The 20,714-nt window shown below is 40.3% G+C and overlaps 2 protein-coding genes across 3 annotated transcripts in view; one reads left to right on the forward strand and one right to left on the reverse strand.

The window, feature by feature from the left end:
- Positions 1–20,714, reverse strand: part of lcor (ligand dependent nuclear receptor corepressor) — a 62,416-nt gene that overhangs the window by 25,726 nt on the left and 15,976 nt on the right. The window contains exon 2 of the mRNA XM_058046153.2: positions 1,118–1,183. Coding sequence (XP_057902136.2) covers positions 1,118–1,183 — 66 coding nt within the window. The remainder of the gene's footprint in view (positions 1–1,117; positions 1,184–20,714) is intronic.
- LOC131100709 (MORN repeat-containing protein 4-like) overlaps positions 1–20,714 on the forward strand; it is a 68,393-nt gene that overhangs the window by 13,747 nt on the left and 33,932 nt on the right. The gene's annotated exons all lie outside the window — the stretch shown is intronic.

A 20,714-nucleotide genomic window follows, 5' to 3' on the forward strand; every position in this document is an offset into this window, starting at 1 on the left:
CTAGTATGACAACCCCTTCCGGCTTGGCTGGGGGTTTTTTTGTCCCCAGATTTTTTGTTTATTTTTCATGTATTTTTACTTTATTTTTAAATAATCTTTGTAAATTTTCTTCTCGTAATATTATGAATTTATTCCCATAATAATTTTAATTTTTTTGTTTTCATTTATTAATTTTCTCGTCAAATTTCAACTTTTCGTAATTATGACTTCATACCCACGATATTTAGATGTTATTCTTGTAACATTAGATCTTTTTTTCCGCAAGCCAATTTTCCTAAAAAAGTTTTGTTTTGTTTCTATTACAAATCTTCTAAATGACATTTTTCTTTAATATTTCAACTTTATGCTATAAAAAATAATTTTATGAAATTGTAAAAAAAATTATGTAATAACGATTTATATAAAAATATATTAAATTTAAAGCCAAAAGAAACAAAAAAGTGTGGATGCACAAAAAAAATCCCATATGGACTTTCCCTTTTCTGTGCATAAAACTGGTCCATATGAGCTAGCTAACAATGCACGTCATTGGGAGACACCTTTGACTACTCTAGTCTACCATGAAAAAATAAAACACAAATTAAAATAGAGAACAAAAGGAAAATAAGAAAAGAAATAGAAGAAAAATAAAGAAGAAAGGAAGAAAAAAATAAATAAATTATATAATATATAAAATATAATAATAAAATAAGAATAATTATTTATATATAATTTATATAATTTTATTTATATATATTTATATATAATTTATATAATAAAATAATATAAAATATAAAAAAATATAATAATATTTAATAATAATATTTTAAAAATATATATCAAATACTGTACATATACAGACAATATATACACACAGTATATACATTGTATATCATGATGATCAAATGATCAAATTCAAGATGGCTACTGTACCGAAAATGTAATTATTGTGTTCAGCATGTAGTGTCTAAAAGTGCAAATTTTTACTTTTATTTTCCAATCTATCTAGCTATAACTGTACTGTGTATTATGATAATCATAATATTATCATTATATGGCATTTCAAGTTTCCCACCCCGAGATACTGATTCATTAACATCAATGCATGCGTGTGTGTGTGTGTGTGTGTGTGTGTTACCTTGGAAAAGCGTAACGTCTTTGACTACTCCCGGCCCAAACAAGCCTTCCAGGATGCTTTCAAAGCCTGCAAACCAGACGACAAACCACGTTAGGACCCAAATGTCATGTGACCACAACTTTAATCAAGAGTTTTGTTAAAAAAAAAAAAAAAGCACTTTGTACTTTGGTGTGTGTCATTCATGCAATAATGGCGATAATGACAATAAAACATAAAACAGTGCATGATATGTATGCAGAATAATACGCTACACACACACACACACACACCAATAGGTGGTAACATATCAAACACAAGGCTGGCCGGGAGCTTATTATGTGTTTGCACACACACACACACACACACACACACACACACACACACACACACACGCTGCACTAGACACAAAGAAGTGTGTTAGCTTTAAGACACTAGCTAATGTCACTCACTTTTTATTAGCAGTAAACACTGGCTGTGCTTGTTGCCTAGCAACCACATACAGCCTCCACATGAATCGTTTCATCATTTTCAAACCTGAGCACATTAAAAACAAAACAAAAAAAAAAACAAACACCCCACTCCCGCCCACCTCGACCGCCAATACACAAGGGCGGCCAAACAAAGACTTTTCATGTGCGGAAAAGGTTCACATTGTTGACTTGGACAACGCCACACAGCAACGTTTGAACGTTTGAACTTGGCGAGATGTGAAGTGACTCCATTTCTGAATTAAGACTTAAATGAGGCGCATTTTGTTGTTTAACTTTAAGTCATTGAACAATAATAAGTATAACAATAATAAGTATTATAATAATTCATTCATTTTCTACCGCTTTTCCTCACGAGGTTGGTTGCTGGAGCCTATCCCAGCTGTCTTTGTGTGAGAGGCGTTGTACACCATGAACTGGTGTCCAGCCTGTGCACAGGGCACATATAGTCAAACAACCATTCACACTCACATTCATACCTATGGACAATTTGGAGTCGCTAATTAACCTAGCATGTTTTTGGAATGTGGGAGGAAACCGGAGTACCCGGAGAAAACCCATACATGCACGGGGAGAACATGCAAACTCCACACAGAGATGGCTGAGGGTGGGATTGAACTCGGCTCTCTAACCACTCGTCCGCCATGCAGCCCCATATGCAGTCATGGGGAAAAATTACATAAATATACATTAATAATAATAATAGTTGCAGGAGCTTATCCCAGCTGTCTTCGGGCGAGAGGCGGGGTACACCCTGGACTGGTGGCCAGCCAATCACAGGGCACATATAGACAAACAACCATTCACACTCACATTCATACCTATGGACAATTTGGAGTCGCCAATTAACCTAGCATGTTTTTGGAATGTGGGAGGAAACGAGTAGCATTGTTGTGGCATCGTTGTTTAGACATTTTGTCTAAAAATGCACTCCCTTGTCTGTTTTCTTTTTTCTTCTTTTCTATCCCCTCCTGCTCCGGTCTGACCACTCCAAATTTGCAAAACATCATTCATTCATTCATTAATTCATTTTCTACCGCTTATCCTCACAAGGGTTGCGGGGGTGCTGGAGCCTATCCCAGCTGTCTTCTTCGGGCGAGAGGCGGGGTACACCCTGGACTGGTGGCCAGCCAATCACAGGGCACATATAGACAAACAACCATTCACACTCACATTCATACCTATGGACAATTTGGAGTCGCCAATTAACCTAGCATGTTTTTGGAATGTGGGAGGAAACATGCAAACTCCACACAGAGATGGCCGAGGGTGGAATTGAAACCTGGTCACATAGCTGTGAGGTCTGTGCGCTAACCACTCGACTACCGTGCAACCAAGTATCAGAATATTATATTGAATTACTTACACTGCACCACACTGATTATTTGATCTTTTAACCCGGTTGTTTCACTTGGATTCTGCTATTTTATTTAATTTCTCTAACTCTGTATATTATTTCCAGTTTTATTTTGAGTTATTTAATTATTTGTACCGCGGAAGGTCAGAGAGGAGCAATGGCATTTATGAAATGACACATCTTAATTACACTAACAAACAGTACTTGTTGTGGGTTTTGACTTTGGATTATTTTGGATGCATGGAATCACGCCGTAAAACTAAAAATAGGGAAGTGGGCGTGGCTGAGGGAACCCGCTTCTGAGAACGATCCGCCAACTCCAAAAACTGTCAGGTTGCTTTGCTGCTCCAGTGGAGCACTTGCGGGCGACGTCAACGATTGGACAGACGGGATTACGGCACGTGATTGGCCAGATGAGATAACAGCGAGCCAGAGGCAGAAAAGATCCCGAATGTAGGTCAGCTAGCGAACACACACTCTGGGTCCAAAAGCGTTTACACATGACATGCTAGGAACATGCATGTACACACACACACACACACACACACACACATGCGCAAAGCTGTCCCCAATCTCTGAAAGCTCCACTGTGTCACTTCCTTTCACTTCATAGTCCAGCAGCACACTGACAACACACACACACACACACACACACACATGCACTGACCACCATGTGACACATGAGCAAAAACAAGGTTGACTACAGTTGTTAGCTAACATTAATGGAATTAACGTTGTATTGTAATGCTAAAATTACAAATACAGATGAATAATATATATATTTTTAAATCGATACTGATAACTTGGCTGCACAGGGGTCGAGTGGTTAGCATGTGTGCCACATATTCAGGAGATCAGACCGTAGTTCCCCACATATTGCGATTCACACCAAAATAATAATCCTACATTGTTTGGATTCTCACGAGGGTCGCGGGGGTGCTGGAGCCTATTCCAGCTGTCTACTTCGGGCGAGAAGCGGGGTACAACCCTGGACTGGCGGCCAGCCAATCACAGGGCACATATAGACAAACAACCATTCACACTCACATTCATACCTATGGACAATTTGGAGTCGCTAATTAAGCTAGCATGTTTTTGGAATGTGGGAGGAAACCGGAGTACCCGGAGAAAACCCATGCATGCACGGGGAGAACATGCAAACTCCACACAGAGATGGGAATTGAACCCGGATTTCCTTGCTGTGAGGTCTGTGCGCTAACCACTTGACGGCCGTGCAGTCCCGCCTTCATAGCATTCATTCATTTTCTACCGCTTATCCTCACGAGGGTCGCTGGGGTGCTGGAGCCTATCCCAGCTGAAAGTGGGAGTCACAATGCCATCTCACAAAAAAAACACTAAACTCATCACACAGCAACTTAACACTCAACATATGTATGCTGGAGCCTATCCCAGCTGTCTTCTTCGGGCGAGAGGTGGGGTACACCCTGGACTGGTGGCCAGCCAATCACAGGGCACATATAGACAAACAACCATTCACACTCACATTCATGCCTATGGACAATTTGGAGTCGCTAATTAACCTAGCATGTTTTTGGAATGTGGGAGGAAACCGGAGTACCCGGAGAAAACCCACACATGCGCAGGGAGAACATGCAAGCTCCACACAGAGATTGCCGAGGGTGGGATTGAACTCGGGTCTCCTAGCTGTGAGGTCTGCACGCTAACCACTTGACCACCATGCAGCCTTTTTGCAGAGTTTTATGCACAAATAACGAAAATGATCCTATCTCGCAGTGTAAAAGAATTCTTAAAAAAATTCTTGGATCCAGACGATGATCCGGAAAATTTTAGCTCCATAGCCCATTTATGACAATCCCTGAAAATTTCATCCAAATCCATTCCCAACCATTCAAGTTATTTAGAACACAAACTGATAAACTAGGTGTTAGCATGTAGGTCACACAGTTCGAATCTCAATTTTTTTTCAAAGTTTGTTATCCCGTCTGTAGCCACTGGGCAACAGGAGAGTTGGGAAATGAATGCACACACACACACACACACACAAAGAGGAAGTGGATGGAATGTTCGTCTTCCTTGTGACCACCGGACGACGGCTATATTTAGACGAGCATGAACATTAATAATTTAGCATGACCGAAGCCCTTGGAAGCGCGCCCCTGTGCTTTGTCCCCAACAAATCAATAGCTAATTAAGGCGAGCGCCATGTGGAGGGGCGGTGGGGTTAAACGAGACGACACGCCGAAGCGTCAACAAAACAACCCAATCAAATATTCATACCTTGTTAGCAGTTAGAATTAGCAACAACATTCGCTCACTTCATCACAGATACCGATGCATCCCATAATCAGTTCACAGTTCCACATGTCCAAAAGGAGTAGGAAGAAGCAAAGCTTATTAAATCCTACCCCTCCATCTGGTACTTTTACAATCAGTAACTGTTACATTTGTTCACTTCCTGCTTTCCATAATATAATTTAAGTTTGTTATTTTGTATTTTTTTTTTTAATTATTATTTTTTTTTAAAAATTATTTTTATTTTTAAATTATTTTTGATTATTATTTAAATATTTTTAAAATTGAATTATTTTATTTTGAATTATTTGACTGTCCTAAATTAAAATTTCCAAAATTTGCAATTTCGTTTTGTTTAGTTTGTTTCTCATACTCATAATATGACATTTAAAAGTTCAACTCTATGCTACTAAAATTGAATTATTATTGTTATTTTATTTTTATTTTACTTTTTTCTTTTATTCTCCTAAAATTGCAACTTTTTTCTTATTAGAGCACATATTTTTTGTTTTCAAAATAGTGTTTTTTTCCATTTTTGCTGTTTGTTTTTTAATTTTCCAACAATTTCAGCTTTGGAAATTTTCTTCTGGTAATTATGACTTTATTCACAATAACATTTTTTTTTTTTTTTTAATAAATTTAAAGCTGGATGTTAAAGCTTTATTAATCCAAATACTACAAGTCGAGATTTTTTTTCAAATGCAACTCAAGCTTCGTTTATAGAGTCGTCCCTCGTTTATCGCGGTTAATTGGTTCCAGAACATGGCTGACTACATCTTCCTTAATCACAAGCACGTTTTACCCCAAAAAACACACATGCTGGTAAAAATAAGCGTGTTACCAATAAATCTAACAATTTAAGAAAGTTTATTTGTAGCGTTTTATCCAACATTACGCATCTTTCTGGACATCTAACCTTGCTCACGTTAGCCGCAGCTACTTTGAAGGTGACAACAAGGCCACCATTGTGTCTCTCATTAAAACCGCAACATAGAAAAAACATCTCTAGCGACAAGGACACGGTGAGAAGATTCGGAATGACACGGCCAGGTCACACGACCCGTCAGCTGACAATCTGCTTCACAGGCAACTGCGCGGCGTGCCAAATGTGTCCATTGGCGGAATCATTGGTAGAGGTCTGCTTAATGTTGCTTGTTCATGCTAGGGTGGCCATTTTGACACGCCGATAAAGACTTAGACTTACGGATGTCATGTTTTTCCGTCGTTCTGTGTCAATACGACAATTAACATTCAAGTCTAAGTGCGGGTATGCTAACATAACAAAACAAAATGTAACTATTATGCAGCAAAAATAGGATTAATCGAGTAATTGCTTAAGCCCTCGATAGGAGTGTTGGCTGTTTTCCAAATATTTTGACATTCTTCTGATATAGTCTTTGTAAAATAATGTAAAATAATTCGCATAATTTTGTCGTAAAAGTAACTTTCCAAAAATTGCAATTTTATTTAGTTTAGTTTCTCATACTTATAATATGACAACATTTAAAAGTTCAACTCTATGCTACTAAAATTGAATTATTTTTGTTATTTTATTTTTATTTTACTTTTTTCTTTTATTTTTGTAAAATTGCCACTTTTTTCTTATTAGAGCACACATTTTTTGTTTTCAAAATAGAGCTTTTTTTTCAATTTCTGCTGTTTGTCTTTTAATTTTCCAACGATTTCAGCTTTGTCCTTCGAAATTTTCTTCTGGTAATTATGGCTTTATTCACAATAACATAACATTCATAATTTTTTTCTACGATTTCTTTAAATGTTTTTCTTTTTAACAAAATTCTAACTTAAAAAAAGAAGCGAAAGTGTCACTTTTTTCCAAAGTTTAAGCTGTTGTGGGTTCATATCTTCTTTGGCCTAAAACACAAAGATAATAGATCTGCTTTCATGAATGAGTAACGAAATTCAAAACTATTCACATTTTAGAGGCCGAAATAAAAGAATATTTAAATGTTTAACTATAAAAACTGTTGTAGATTAATTGGATAATTGGTTAATCATTGATTCATCGATTAATTGTTGCAATTGGATGCTCATATCACCTCGTACTTTGGTACGAGGTACATTATCAAAAAAAGAAAAAAACAACTTAAACTGTATTATGGAAAGCAGGAAGTGAACAAATGTAACAGTTACTGATTGTAAAAGTACCAGATGGAGGGGTAGGATTTAATAAGCTTTGCTTCTTCCTACTCCTTTTGGACATGTGGAACTGTGAACTGATTATGTGATGCATTCAATTGTAATCTGATGCATGTTCAAATGAAATAAAACCATTACCATTACCAGAAACAATGACGTCATGGTTTTGCCAGAAGATCTTAGCACTTAACAGATTAGCACAATATCACGCCTGTGTGGCTCACAGCCACTAGGGGGCGTACGTTCACACAACGCTTGATCGAGTCTCGCGCAACCAAGAACGTTTGAGCGACAAAACAAAGAAACAAATTTTTAACTGAATGCATCTGAAAAACCAAAATAACTGGCAACGACGCGTACATGACAAGTTTATCATCTCTCGTTAAACGACCGTGTGGATCCAGGCGGAGCGTTGAGAGATTTTCTGTCAGGCGGAGGCGTTGTGGGTCGATAGCGAGTGATGAGCGTTAATAAAAAAAAAAAGAGCAAATTTGCGGACGCAACGATCCATTTTCTTACACTTTTGCTATCACAACTCATTTTAGCAGGCAAAGCCACGGAACATGGCGATGACATCACACTCACAGTCATCAAGTGTGTGTGTGTGTGTGTGTGTGTGTGTGTGTGTGTGCATGAACATGAACACAAAGACAGCATTTCCCATGGCATGTGTGTGTGTGTACAGGATGGGCCAAAGGCGTGGCAACACATGCACACGCACACTAAATGCGGCGTGTCGATTCAATCTGACAGCTTCTCGGCGAACCAAATCCCTAATCTCATCTCTTTTTTTTTTTTTCTTCTTCTGAAGAAAGCGGAGATGAGCTCAAAGGAGTCTGACGTGCGCTGACAGCACACACACACACACACACACACATTTATTAAAAACACAATTTAAATCAAAAACTGCTGGAGTTTGTAATCGATTGTACAAATCAACACAATGGTTCACGGTAGCCATGGCAACCAGGAAACACTTTCTACACACACACACACATGTTGGTCATTTCAGTCCAATTAGTGCCTTAATGAACTAATTAAGAGCCGAGAAGAAGCAGGAAGGAGGCTGCGGTGACGTCAGCACCTCTCTGCTCTCTGGTCCCTGTCCCTTTCACCCGAAGACGCGGACGAGAGCAAGGCAGTAGAAGCTCAGGCATGTGAACGTGCTAACGAGAAGCTAATTGATTGCTAATTGCAGTTAACAGCTAAATGGGAGGTCGGGGGGTGCCTGTGTTCAGGTGGAAGGAACGATGCCAATTCGTTTAGCAGCTAACCTGCTAAAGAAGATGGTGGAATGGAGCTGTTGAGGATGCCTGGAGGTTCTTCACGTACTCAAACTCTTCTGCCAACTAAATACTGACGAAAAGGAATAATTATTTCATAATATTATGAATAAAATCAATTAAATTTTCAGCGGGAAGGTGCAAACAAACTTCGCGGAGAAACTTCCACAGCTAATTTGGCACCTTTCCCGCCGAATTTCACACCTGATTAAATGGCAACTTGGCACGGCCCAGGGCGGCGGCGGCGGCAACAACAACATCTGGAGCGCCTCTTTAAAACATCTGCTACCAAGCCCCCAAGAACTTTCTACACAAATTAACTCAAATTTACGCTTTCCTGGACAGCAAAGTATTACAATTACAACCTTGATAGTGTACAAATATTTCGTAAGGGAACCAGACGTCCCCCGTCCACCATGATGTCTAGCATTTGATGCCTGGTTTGGGCATCACTGTACGGAGAACCAGGTGGACCAGCAGAGCATTGTGGAACACAAAGACACTGATGGCCATCCACTACATTCCGACCCATCTCCAACCAAGATGGACCAAGATGGACATCCAAAACCCTCAACAAACCTTAAAAACCTCCACTGGCTTCCGGTCCCCCAACGTATCCATTTCAAAGTCCTTTTCATCACAGACAAAGCTCTCCACAAACTGACCCCCTCCATACCTCACAGACCTCCTTGGTAAGACCAAGTTCCATTAGAACAGGTCTGGCACTCCTCTGTAAGACCAAGTTCCGAACCTGGAACTTGGTCTTCTTCATCGCTGCCTCCACCCTCTTTGCCCCATTCACTCCGTGCTTGCCCCGACCTTCCCACCTTCCAAAAAACAACTCAAAACCTACCTGTTTAAATCCGTTTTTAATGTCTAACTTTTTATACCTGACTGCTGCGCCCCGCCCCTCCCCATTTTTAGCCTTGTTTTAGCTCTGAATGAATGTTTGGATATTGTATTTTAATGCATCTTTTTCTCTGTTTTTACTCTATACTTTACTCTATACTCTATACTCTATATAAAATGTTCATTCATTCATTCACTCAGCTGGAGCCTATCCCAGCTGTCTTCAGGTGAGAGGCGAGGTATACACCCTGGACTGGTGGCCAGCCAGCCAATCACAGGGCACATATAGACAACCAGCAGCCTGTCACTTTGTTCATAGACTGACAAAATCTATTTAATTTCAGGTCTGTTGGACCAAAATGATTGCGTCACGGTCTGGGACTGTATGAGTGCTGTCTGGACTGGGGGGGAGCTGCGGTTCAAATTTTGGAAAAAGTGAATTCCACTGAAAGTCAACACACAGTCAAGCATGACGACAGGGGATCACAGTCTTGAGGATGCACGAGTGCTGCCAACACCGGTGGCGCCGCGGTTCAAATTTTGGAGAAGGTGAATTCCACTGAATGTCAACACACAGTCAAGCATGACGACAGGGGATCACAGTCTTGAGGATGCACGAGTGCTGCCAACACCGGTGGCGCCGCGGTTCAAATTTTGGAGAAGGTGAATTCCACTGAAAGTCAACACACAGTCAAGCATGACGACGGGGGTAGGATCACAGTCTTGAGGATGCACGAGTGCTGCCAACACCGGTGGCGCTGCGGTTAAAAATTTTGGAGAAGGTGAATTCCACTGAATGTCAACACACAGTCAAGCATGACGACGGGGGTAGGATCACAGTCTTGAGGATGCATGAGTGCTGCCAACACCGGTGGTGCCGCGGTTCAAATTTTGGAGAAGGTGAATTCCACTGAATGTCAACACACAGTCAAGCATGACGACGGGGGTAGGATCACAGTCTTGAGGATGCACGAGTGCTGCCAACACCGGTGGCGCTGCGGTTCATATTGAATTCCAACATGAAGTATAACATTGTGAAGCCAAACACGCACCCAAGATGACAGTTAGAGTGATGGAGCGGCATCCGCCATCTCCACCAGTGATGTCATGGCGGTGGAGCGGAAGAGGATTCCAGCACTAAAAAGAACCGCACGACTACCACAACCTGACCTTTGACCATCATGTCAGCTGACCTGTTCTTCTCTTAATCGCAACAATAGGACCTGATAGTTCCACGGAGAACTGAAACCAGACCCTGACTAGACCTTTCGAGCCTTTTACGCCAGGTTGGCTCGATCCTGTGCAATGTTTTCCACAAAGCTTGAAGGTTGCACAAAAAAAAACCCTGACTGAATCACAACAAAAGGAGAACAAGCTAGGAAGATGCCCGGAGAGCAAGGTAATGTTTTTTTTTTTTTTTTTTATCTTCAGTTTTCTTCACCAACCCTCTTTAAATTCTTTTCAGGCTCAGCAACAAATTAGTCAGCTGAAAGGCTTTTTAGCAGCAACATCCAGAACGACTATATCTATAAGAGACTCCTTTTCATACAGCTGACGCCGCCGACCTTGCCTTTTCACGCGCTCCGCCGCTGTCACACCAGTGGGGGCGCCGACCGGCAAAAAAAAAAAAAAAAATCTTTTTTGAATTACTGTTTAGCGTGTACATGTACAAGGTCTACATGGATGGTGTTACTATGAAAATAAAGGCTTTGATAGATAGCTGTGGATGGGGAAAATGTACCTACATTAGCTTTACTACCGCAGAAGAGTAAATCAAGCTGCTTGTTGAGCGAGTTTTTAGCGGAAGTGTGATGACTGAAGTGCAATTGGAAAGGCCAAAGTGGCAGCTTTCAAACACGGCGAAGTTTGTGGCATTACTGTTTTTTATGTTTTATGGTAATGGTTTTATTTCATTTGAACATGCATCAGATTGCCATTGAATGCATCACAAAATCAGTTCAGAGTTCCACATGTCCAAAAGGAGTAGGAAGAAGCAAAGCTTATTAAATTCCACCCCTCCATCTGGTACTTTTACAATCAGTAACTGTTACATTTGTTCACTTCCTGCTTTTTTAATACTGTTTTTATGTTTTTATTTTTTTTATTTTCTGTTTTTAATTTTTTAAATTTAAAAGCGGTAGAAAATGAATGAATGAATTTAATATTTAAATTTAAATTTTTTTAATTACATTTTAAATTTTATTTATTTAATTTTATTATTATTTTCTTAAATTTGAATGAATGAATTTATATTTAATTGTTTTAATTTTTATTTTAATTATTAATTTTCTTAAATTTGAATGAATGAATGAATGAATGAATGAATGAATGAATGAATTTAAATGTAATTGTTTAATTTTTTTTTTTTTACTGAAAATTAGCCCCCAATGGTAGAAATAAACATCACATAGAACACTGAGCTAATTCCGTGCGTAGTGGCCTGGCTCCTCTGCTAACCTGATGGATTATTATTATTATTATTATTTATTATTGCGTATTACTGCACTACAAAATTGACATTATGTCATTTTGAAATTTCCGCAGAGCGGGCCAGAAATGTCAGATATAATGTTGATAACACAAATACCTCGAAAAAGTTTCATTTAAAAGCACATATCGAGCAACTTCCATAGTTTTCTTACAATAACCAAAATTTTGTACATCAATAGCTATAGCGTTGTACTTACAAATAATAATGAGACGTAGAGTACATACAGTACTTTGCAGTACATGACAACAATCACGTGATGACCGTTTCCAAATAAGAACGCGGAGCAAAGTGATCTCAGACTTTTCCCACACGTTAAAAAATCAAAGATGGCTCTGTCACAAGTCCAACACAAGCATGAAAATCCTTATTTGGAAATTCCATATGGATCACATGACATCCATAGAGCACTTCAATACGCAACAACACTTTGAACATGAAAGTACAAAGTATTTTCACCATTGCTTTCTGTGACTTAGGCCATGTTTCAAATGTAGTAAAAAACAAAAACAAAAAAAACTGTATTATGGAAAGCAGGAAGTGAACAAATGTAACAGTTACTGATTGTAAAAGTACCAGATAGAGGGGTAGGATTTAATAAGCTTTTCTTCTTCCTACTCCTTTTGGACATGTGGAACTGTGAACTGATTATGTGATGCATTCAATTGTAATCTGATGCATGTTCAAATGAAATAAAACCATTACCATGTTCACACGGGAACGGATCACTGGGTGAAAATGATGTAATACGCAGGGTACACCGACTACGTGTGGCACTGTAAACATGTACACAGAAAAGAAAATACCGTTTTAGGGCACCCGGAACGCCAACTTGCCTAATTGACTACGTAACCTTTGCCGTGTCTGCACTTGAATAAATACCATATACAGTCTATGATAAATGCCTAAAAATATCCATAGCATACTTTTTAATATCGATACAGTATCATGGAATGAAGTATCGCAATATATCGCCGAAACAATATTTTCTTACATCCCTAATGGATATTAGTATTTGTATTCCGAATTTCCAGCTTTGGGTGTCAGGGGTTTAACTATAATTACCACCAACACCAAAACAAACAAATGCACCGCATTTACATAAGACAAAGTAATATAAGAGAAAGTAATAAACAATACTCAATAACAATACTGCTGTTATTGTTATGGTTCTGTTAACAGTGGGGAACGGAAAGACGAAAACCAAATCAATGAATCCATGATGCGTCGTGAAGGCCACTCCTCTCTTGACCTACATTCCACTTGGCAAAAGGTCGCTGCGAGCGATGGCGACAGATTTGGAGCGACATGAGGCCGGCCGGGCGAGGAGCTGAGCTACTGGAGAGAAGAAAATCCAATTTGCGCACGCGGGACCAAGGCCACCTAACACGGACCGAGACAGCCGCCCGGGGAAAAGGGAAGAGGGTGGGGTGGGGTGGGGGCTTATTTTGTTGACGCTGTTAATGCTGGTGGTCACAGCCAGAGGTGAGGCGGACCCAGTGGATACGATTTGAAAAATCTCAAAGAAAAATAATCTGTGGCGGCGACTAACAAGCCAGGAAACAAAAAAAAAGTTTGGTTTTCATAAAAGACCTCCAAAAAAGTTACTTTCAACAGACGTTCATAAGTACTTCCGACTTAGATGAAAATTCAACTAAATGTTGGTAATGGAAGACGTACATAAGTACTTCCGACTTAGATGAAAATTCAACAAAACATTGGTAATGGAAGACGTTCATAAGTCCTTGTACATAAGTAGTTCCAACTTAGATGAAAATTCAACTAAACGTTGGTAATGGAAGACGGTCATAAGCACTTGTACATAAGTACTTCTGACTTAGAAGAAAATTCAGCAAAACGTTGGTAATGGAAAACGTACATAAGTTCTTCCAACTTCGATGAAAATTCAACAAAACGTTGGGAATGGAAGATGTTCATAAGTACTTGTACATAAGTACTTCCGACTTAGATGAAAATTCAACAAAACGTTGGTAATGGAAGACGTTCATAAGTACTTGTACATAAGTACTTCCGACTTAGATGAAAATTCAACTTAACATTGGTAATGGAAGACGGTCATAAGTACTTGCACATAAGTACTTCCGACTTTGATGAAAATTCAACTAAACGGTAATGGAAGACGTACATAAGTACTTCCGACTTAGATGAAAATTCAACAAAACATTGGTAATGGAAGACGTTCATAAGTACTTGTACATAAGTACTTCCGACTTAGATGAAAATTCAACTAAACGTTGGTAATGGAAGACGGTCATAAGCACTTGTACATAAGTACTTCTGACTTAGAAGAAAATTCAACAAAACGTTGGTAATGGAAAACGTACATAAGTTCTTCCGACTTCGATGAAAATTCAACAAAACGTTGGGAATGGAAGACATTCATAAGTACTTGTACATAAGTATTTCCGACTTAGATGAAAATGCAACTAAACGTTGGTAATGGAAGACGTACATAAGTACTTCTGACTTAGTTGAAAATTCAACTAAACATTGGTAATGGAAGACGTTCATAAGTACATGTACATAAGTACTTCCGACTTAGATGAAAATTCAACAAAACGTTGGTAATGGAAGACGTTCATAAGTACATGTAACGATCACGATGTGCAAATGTGTCAACATCACTCGCCGCTTAACAGCGACTAAAAGTTCCTGGCCGTTTGGTGGAGGAAAAAAATAAGCAGTCCTTTGACATCTTCAACCTTGAGCTTTTTCATCAGCTCTTTCTTTACCTTCTTTTTATGCTATTTCTGCAGCGCTGTCGTCACGGAAACCAGCGATTCTCCCTCCGACAATAGACGTATTGAGATATTTGGCACAGGACACACACACACACACACACACACAAACGTGATGACAAAGGCGCACAAATTGAAAAAGGAAGAGTGAGACCCGGCCACTAACTCACGACTCAAACGTAAACATTGCAGTGTATCACATGGGCCTCCCTTTTGGAACAATCAATTGTTGATCCATTGTCCATCAATCGGAGTTCCCGCGGTTTCCGCCGTTACAAAGACGTGCTTTGACCTTTCGGGTGGCGTGGCCTTTTAAGGAGACATGTACTGGGGGCTGGGGGTGGGGGCAGGGTGGATGTTGGTACGGAGAAATTTCTTACGGAACACGCCGACGTTTACGTGTTTTTGTTTGCCGGCCGCCGTCAGCCAGCTGTGAGGATTGGCTGAAATGTGGGTGAGCTAACGAGGTCAGGGGGCCCCGGGCCCTCAGCTGTCAAATCAAAGACATATTTTGGACTCTGTGTGTGTGTGTGTGTGTGTGTGTGCGCGCGCTCAGGCCTCTTGTTATCATATGATGTTCACATGAAGTCGAGCCGCAGGGGGAGGACAAAGAAACTGCCGGGCCGCTCACAAAGCTCGTTTTCTTTGTCTTCTCTGAGATCGTCTTCGTCTCATTTGGACATGAGTGAACTCAACTTTGACCTATTTGCTAATACACACACACACACACACACACACAATATAGTAACATGACAGTGCACAATTGCTGCTTGTTGACATGACTAAACAACACCGTTTGCACCAGCATGCTAGCATGATGCTACGTACCTGGGTATTGTGTATACGGGGGATTGACCGGGATTTTATTGTGTTGCTTTTCAGTTTTGCACCATCGCCCAAACAATGCACAACGATGAGCCGATTCAAGAAACAATACAAGCAGTTGATGTTTGCTAAATACACCTCGTACTTCGGTATGTAACAAAAAACTAAAAAAAATAAAAATTGTATTAAATTAAATTAAATTAAATTTTAAAAAATATATTAGGAAAACAGGAAGTGAACAAATGTGGGGTAGGATTTAATAACAAGTTGATGAAGAGTCTTGAACCAGTCATGATGTGCTATATATATCACTATATTAACGGTTGCTATGGTACACATTATGTCATTGGATGCTCATATCACCTCCTACTTTGGTACGTGGCAAAAAAAAAATTTAACATTTAAAAAAAAAAACATATATATTATATCACCTCATACTTCGGTATGTGACAAAAAATAATGAAAAAAATTAAAAAATTAAAAATACAAAAATAATACAATAAAATAAAAATAACTTAAACTATATTAGGAAAGCAGGAAGTGAACAAATGTAACAGTTACTGATTGTAAAAGTACCAGATGGAGGGGTAGGATTTAATAAGCTTTGCTTCTTCCTACTCCTTTTGGACATGTGGAACTGTGAACTGATTATGTGATGCATTCAATTGTAATCTGATGCATGTTCAAATGAAATAAAACCATTAGCATTACCATTACCAAATGGTTTAAGCCAAAACACGCAAGCTCAATGTTAGCATAAAATAAATACTCGAAAGCATGAAAGGAGTCCAGCTCGACACACAAAACGCTTTGTTGTTGTCGTTTGATCTGCTGATTTTTTTTTTTTTTTTTTTTTTAGAAATTTAAGCAGCCTGCGGCGGAGCTGAGAGCAGCAGCCATTTAGGATAACGTGCTGTACTGAGTTTAATAGCGCACGTGATGCAAGAACACACACACACACACACACACACACACACACAAGGTGGTGCACACACAAACAGGAAGATTTACTTAACAACAAGATTAAGCAGTGCTAACCTTCAGAGAGCATGCCTGGAACAATATCTGACATATCTGTATGTCACTGACCCCCCCCCCCCCCACACCTACACCCCGACCCCCCTCCCCCACCCGGCCACCCACACTCACACTCACACACACACACACACTGAGGTTTAACAAGTGATCATAAATATTTCCCTTTTTGAAAATCAAAGGTTCGTTGTACATAATTTTATGCTATTGCTGCTTTTGTGTATATGTGTGTATATATATGTGTGTGTATATGTGTGTGTATATGTGTGTGTGTGTGTGATGGAGTCCACAAGAAAGAGTGGGGGCGGGTCTCTCCAGTCTAATATTGACACACAGGAGCAGAGGAGGCTGCCTGCATTAATATTAGATATTATCGCTAATTTAGAGGCATGTTCCCTTTATTGGCTTCACGTGCACACACACACACACACACACACACACACAGCCAAGTAACTGTGTGTGTGTGTGTGTTGACATTAAAATCCTTGAAGTGTCCCTCCTGGCAGTCCAAAGGTGGGACAGTCCAAAGTGCCCCTGATAGGCCGGGACACACCTCAGTGTTAAAAACACACAACTCATTAACTAGAATTTTTCTGGAAGAGGTGGAAAAAAAGTGAGGCTGCACGGCGGACAAGTGGTTAGCGCAGACCTCACAGCACATTCAATCCCACCCTCGGCCATCTCTGTGTGGAGTTTGCATGTTCTCCTTGTGCATACGTGGGTTTTCTTTGGGTATTCCGGTTTCCTCCCACATTCCAAAAAAAACATGCTAGGTTAATTAGCGACTCCAAATTGTCCATAGGTATGAATGTGAGTGTGAATGGTTGTTTGTCTATATGTGCCCTGTGATTGGCTGGCCACCAGTCCAGGGTGTACCCCGCCTCTCGTCCGAAGACAGCTGGGATAGGTTCCTGCAACTATTATTATTATTTATGTATATTTATGTATATTTTCCCATGACTGCATATGGGGCTGCACGGTGGACGAGTGGTTAGTGCGCAGAACTCACAGCTAGGAGAGCTGAGTTCAATTCCACCTTCGGCCATCTTTGTGTGGAGTTTGCATGTTCTCCCCTGTGCATGCGTGGGTTTTCTCCGGGTACTCCGGTTTCCTCCCACATTCCAAAAAAAACATGCTAGGTTAATTAGCGACTCCAAATTGTCCATAGGTATGAATGTGAGTGTGAATGGTTGTTTGTCTATATGTGCCCTGTGATTGGCTGGCTGGCCACCAGTCCAGGAAGTACCCCGCCTCTCGCCCCAAGACAGCTGGGATAGGCTCCAGCAACCCCCGCGACCCTCGTGAGGAAAAGCGGTAGAAAATGAATGAATGAAAAAAATGGCAAAATTAACTGAAATACGTCATTAAGTCGGCTGCACGGTGGACAAGTGGTTAGCGCGCAGACCTCACAGCTAGGAGACCAGGGTTCAATTCCACTAGCTCTGTGTGGAGTTTGCATGTTCTCCCTGTGCATGCGTGGGTTTTCTCCGGGTACTCCGGTTTCCTCCCACATTCCAAAAACATGCTAGGTTAATTAGCGACTCCAAATTGTCCATAGGTATGAATGTGAGTGTGAATGGTTGTTTGTCTATATTCGACCAGAACATCTTTTGTGTTCCTCCTGCGTTACTCCACTGGAATCAGACGTTTCCGATGGAACTTGACTTCCTCTAACGTCTCTCTCGCCGCCTCTTCAATGACAGCCCTTCAATCAAAGGCCAGCGTTCCGGCTGCCTCCCGTCTCCTCGTTCGCCTTTGATTATCTTCACGAGGTGGCTCTTGTGGTTTCTTTCGATGGTGCACATCGTGTAACGTGATCATCGCGGCACAGAGACGCCATTGTTGCGGGTTGCCGTTGAAGCCTCGGCGTGTTAATGTAGCGCGGAAAACATGTTACACGCACCGTCTCGGAGGAGGACATAGGAGAACATGAAGTGCTGACAAAAAAAAAAAGATCCTCTATAACAAACGAGGACACACACACGACCACAAACTTGAGAACTATTTTTTTTGCAACAGAAGCAAAAACTCTCTTACAGTGAACTTTGACCCCTGCATTCCTTTACTGATGCTAAACATGACCTTCACCCTTAGCATGTGAACAAGTAGTTTCACAATAAAAGCGCAGCAAAGTGATGTATCTCACCGGGATAAGACAGAACCTCCGAGTCGGAATGTGATGGAGCGACTTTCCTTCCTCACAAATCTAGAACCCGCACCCTCGTCCATCTTCTTCGGCGTCGCACACACTGACTTCGCCGTTGTCTCGAAAATGCGACAACGGGACAAACTAACCATCGGACCACAAAGGAGGCGGAAAACATCTTTGATTTATGATGCAGAACCAAAATAAAGAACCTCCTTCAAGGCTAAAAACAAGATTCCAGCTCATATCTCTTTCTTAGAAATACTTTTTCTTCCGCACATTCACACACACACACACACACACACACACGGGATGGAGCGCAAGCAGCGGCAACATTAGCTGGAGGAGGCGTTTATGTTAAAAATAAAAGCGACACATCACATTTGACGCCGGCAAATATGGAGTCTGCGCCCACGCTTCAATTAAGTCTGAGACTCAAGTGTCTGCAGCTGCACTCTGTGCACACGTGCACAGCATCTTCTCGGAGAAGTGAATCACGCCTTGAAGAACTAACTTCATGTGGGGGGGGGGGGGGGGGGGGGTAACTTGTGCAGTGTCGAGAGGGAAAAAAAAAAAAACTCTTGACCATCTTTTGTTGAAGCATGTAAACAATTACAGCGGCGGTCTAAAAAACAAGTTGGTCGACCTCTGTGACTAATTTGTCCCGCAGAAAACGATGCAAAAAGAATTCATCAGTTCCAGGGTCAAACTGTGGCCATCGTAAAGCCTTTACGGCGTGTAGAGTCCGTGTTTTAAATCGTATTTTAACATCCTTAACCATCGTAACACTAGTTTGACAGCTGTGGGAGAGATGAGTGGGGAGGTCGTCCACACGGGCACAAACGCGTACGTGCACAGTGTGTGTGTGTGTGTGGACTGCGAGGAATTGGGCTCACGAAAATCGGCACTTGTATTGAAGTCCCTCCCCCATAGTTAGATTTCACATTATAATAGAGTAGAAAGCAAAATAAAGATGTCATGTGATCGCTCCTCCACGATTACTTTTTCCACAAAGTTTCATAATACTGTAGGAACCAAAATAAAGATGTCACATAATTCATGCGATCACTCCTCCACAGTTTATTAATTTAATTTAATTTAATTTAATTTAATTTAATTTAATTTAATTTAATTTAATTTAAAATTAAAAGAAAGCTGTATTTAATTTTAGAAAAAAAAGCTACACTTTTGCTAGGAAAAGTCATCATTTTTATGAGGAAAATAAAATGTAAAAAAAATTTAAAAAATGAAAATCATATCGTTATGAGAAAAAAAAATGGGAATTTAAAGGAAAAACTCCAAATTTTACAACTGAACTGTTGTAAAATTCAGTTCAGTCAAAAACAAAATAAATTTAAAACAAAAACAACAATTGCGATCATTCCTCCATGGTTACATTTAACAAAGCGTTATTATTAAAAAAAGCAAAACATACAGTAAATAAAACCACAAAGTCAAAATAAAGACATGTCACTCAAAAAGGATGCTGACTTGACCGCCTTCACAATAAAAGCTGGGAGAGGAAGATTTAAAACGTGAGTGACATTTCTCCTGACGCTCACTGGAGTGACAGCAATCTTAGCTTGACCTTCACCCTTTGCTAGTAGCTGTGTGTGTGTGTGTGTGTGTGTGTGTGTGTGCACGTGCACGTGCATGTGTGCGTGCACGCTCCGCTGGGCTTGACACCTAAGTGAGGGTGACAGAGGAAGGCTGAGAGCCTGAAGCTCGCCCGGCCTTCACACAGCTGCCTTTGTCACCGACACTCAAGTGTGTGTGTGTGTGTGTGTGTGTGTGTGTGTGTATGTGTGTACAAAACCGTGATGGTCTGTGAAGCTCAAACTACTGCTGACTAATCAGAGACCGAATCCAAATCGGCTCCAGATTTGTCAGCAATGTAAACACACTGCATACAATCCAACCGACATCATTCAACTTCCTGTCTGCCGCGGCAGCCACT

The sequence above is a fragment of the Doryrhamphus excisus genome, linkage group LG9 (genome assembly GCF_037039965.1).
Source record: "Doryrhamphus excisus strain RoL-2023G ecotype Guam linkage group LG9, RoL_Dexc_Guam_v1.1, whole genome shotgun sequence".
Lineage (NCBI taxonomy): Eukaryota > Metazoa > Chordata > Actinopteri > Syngnathiformes > Syngnathidae > Doryrhamphus > Doryrhamphus excisus.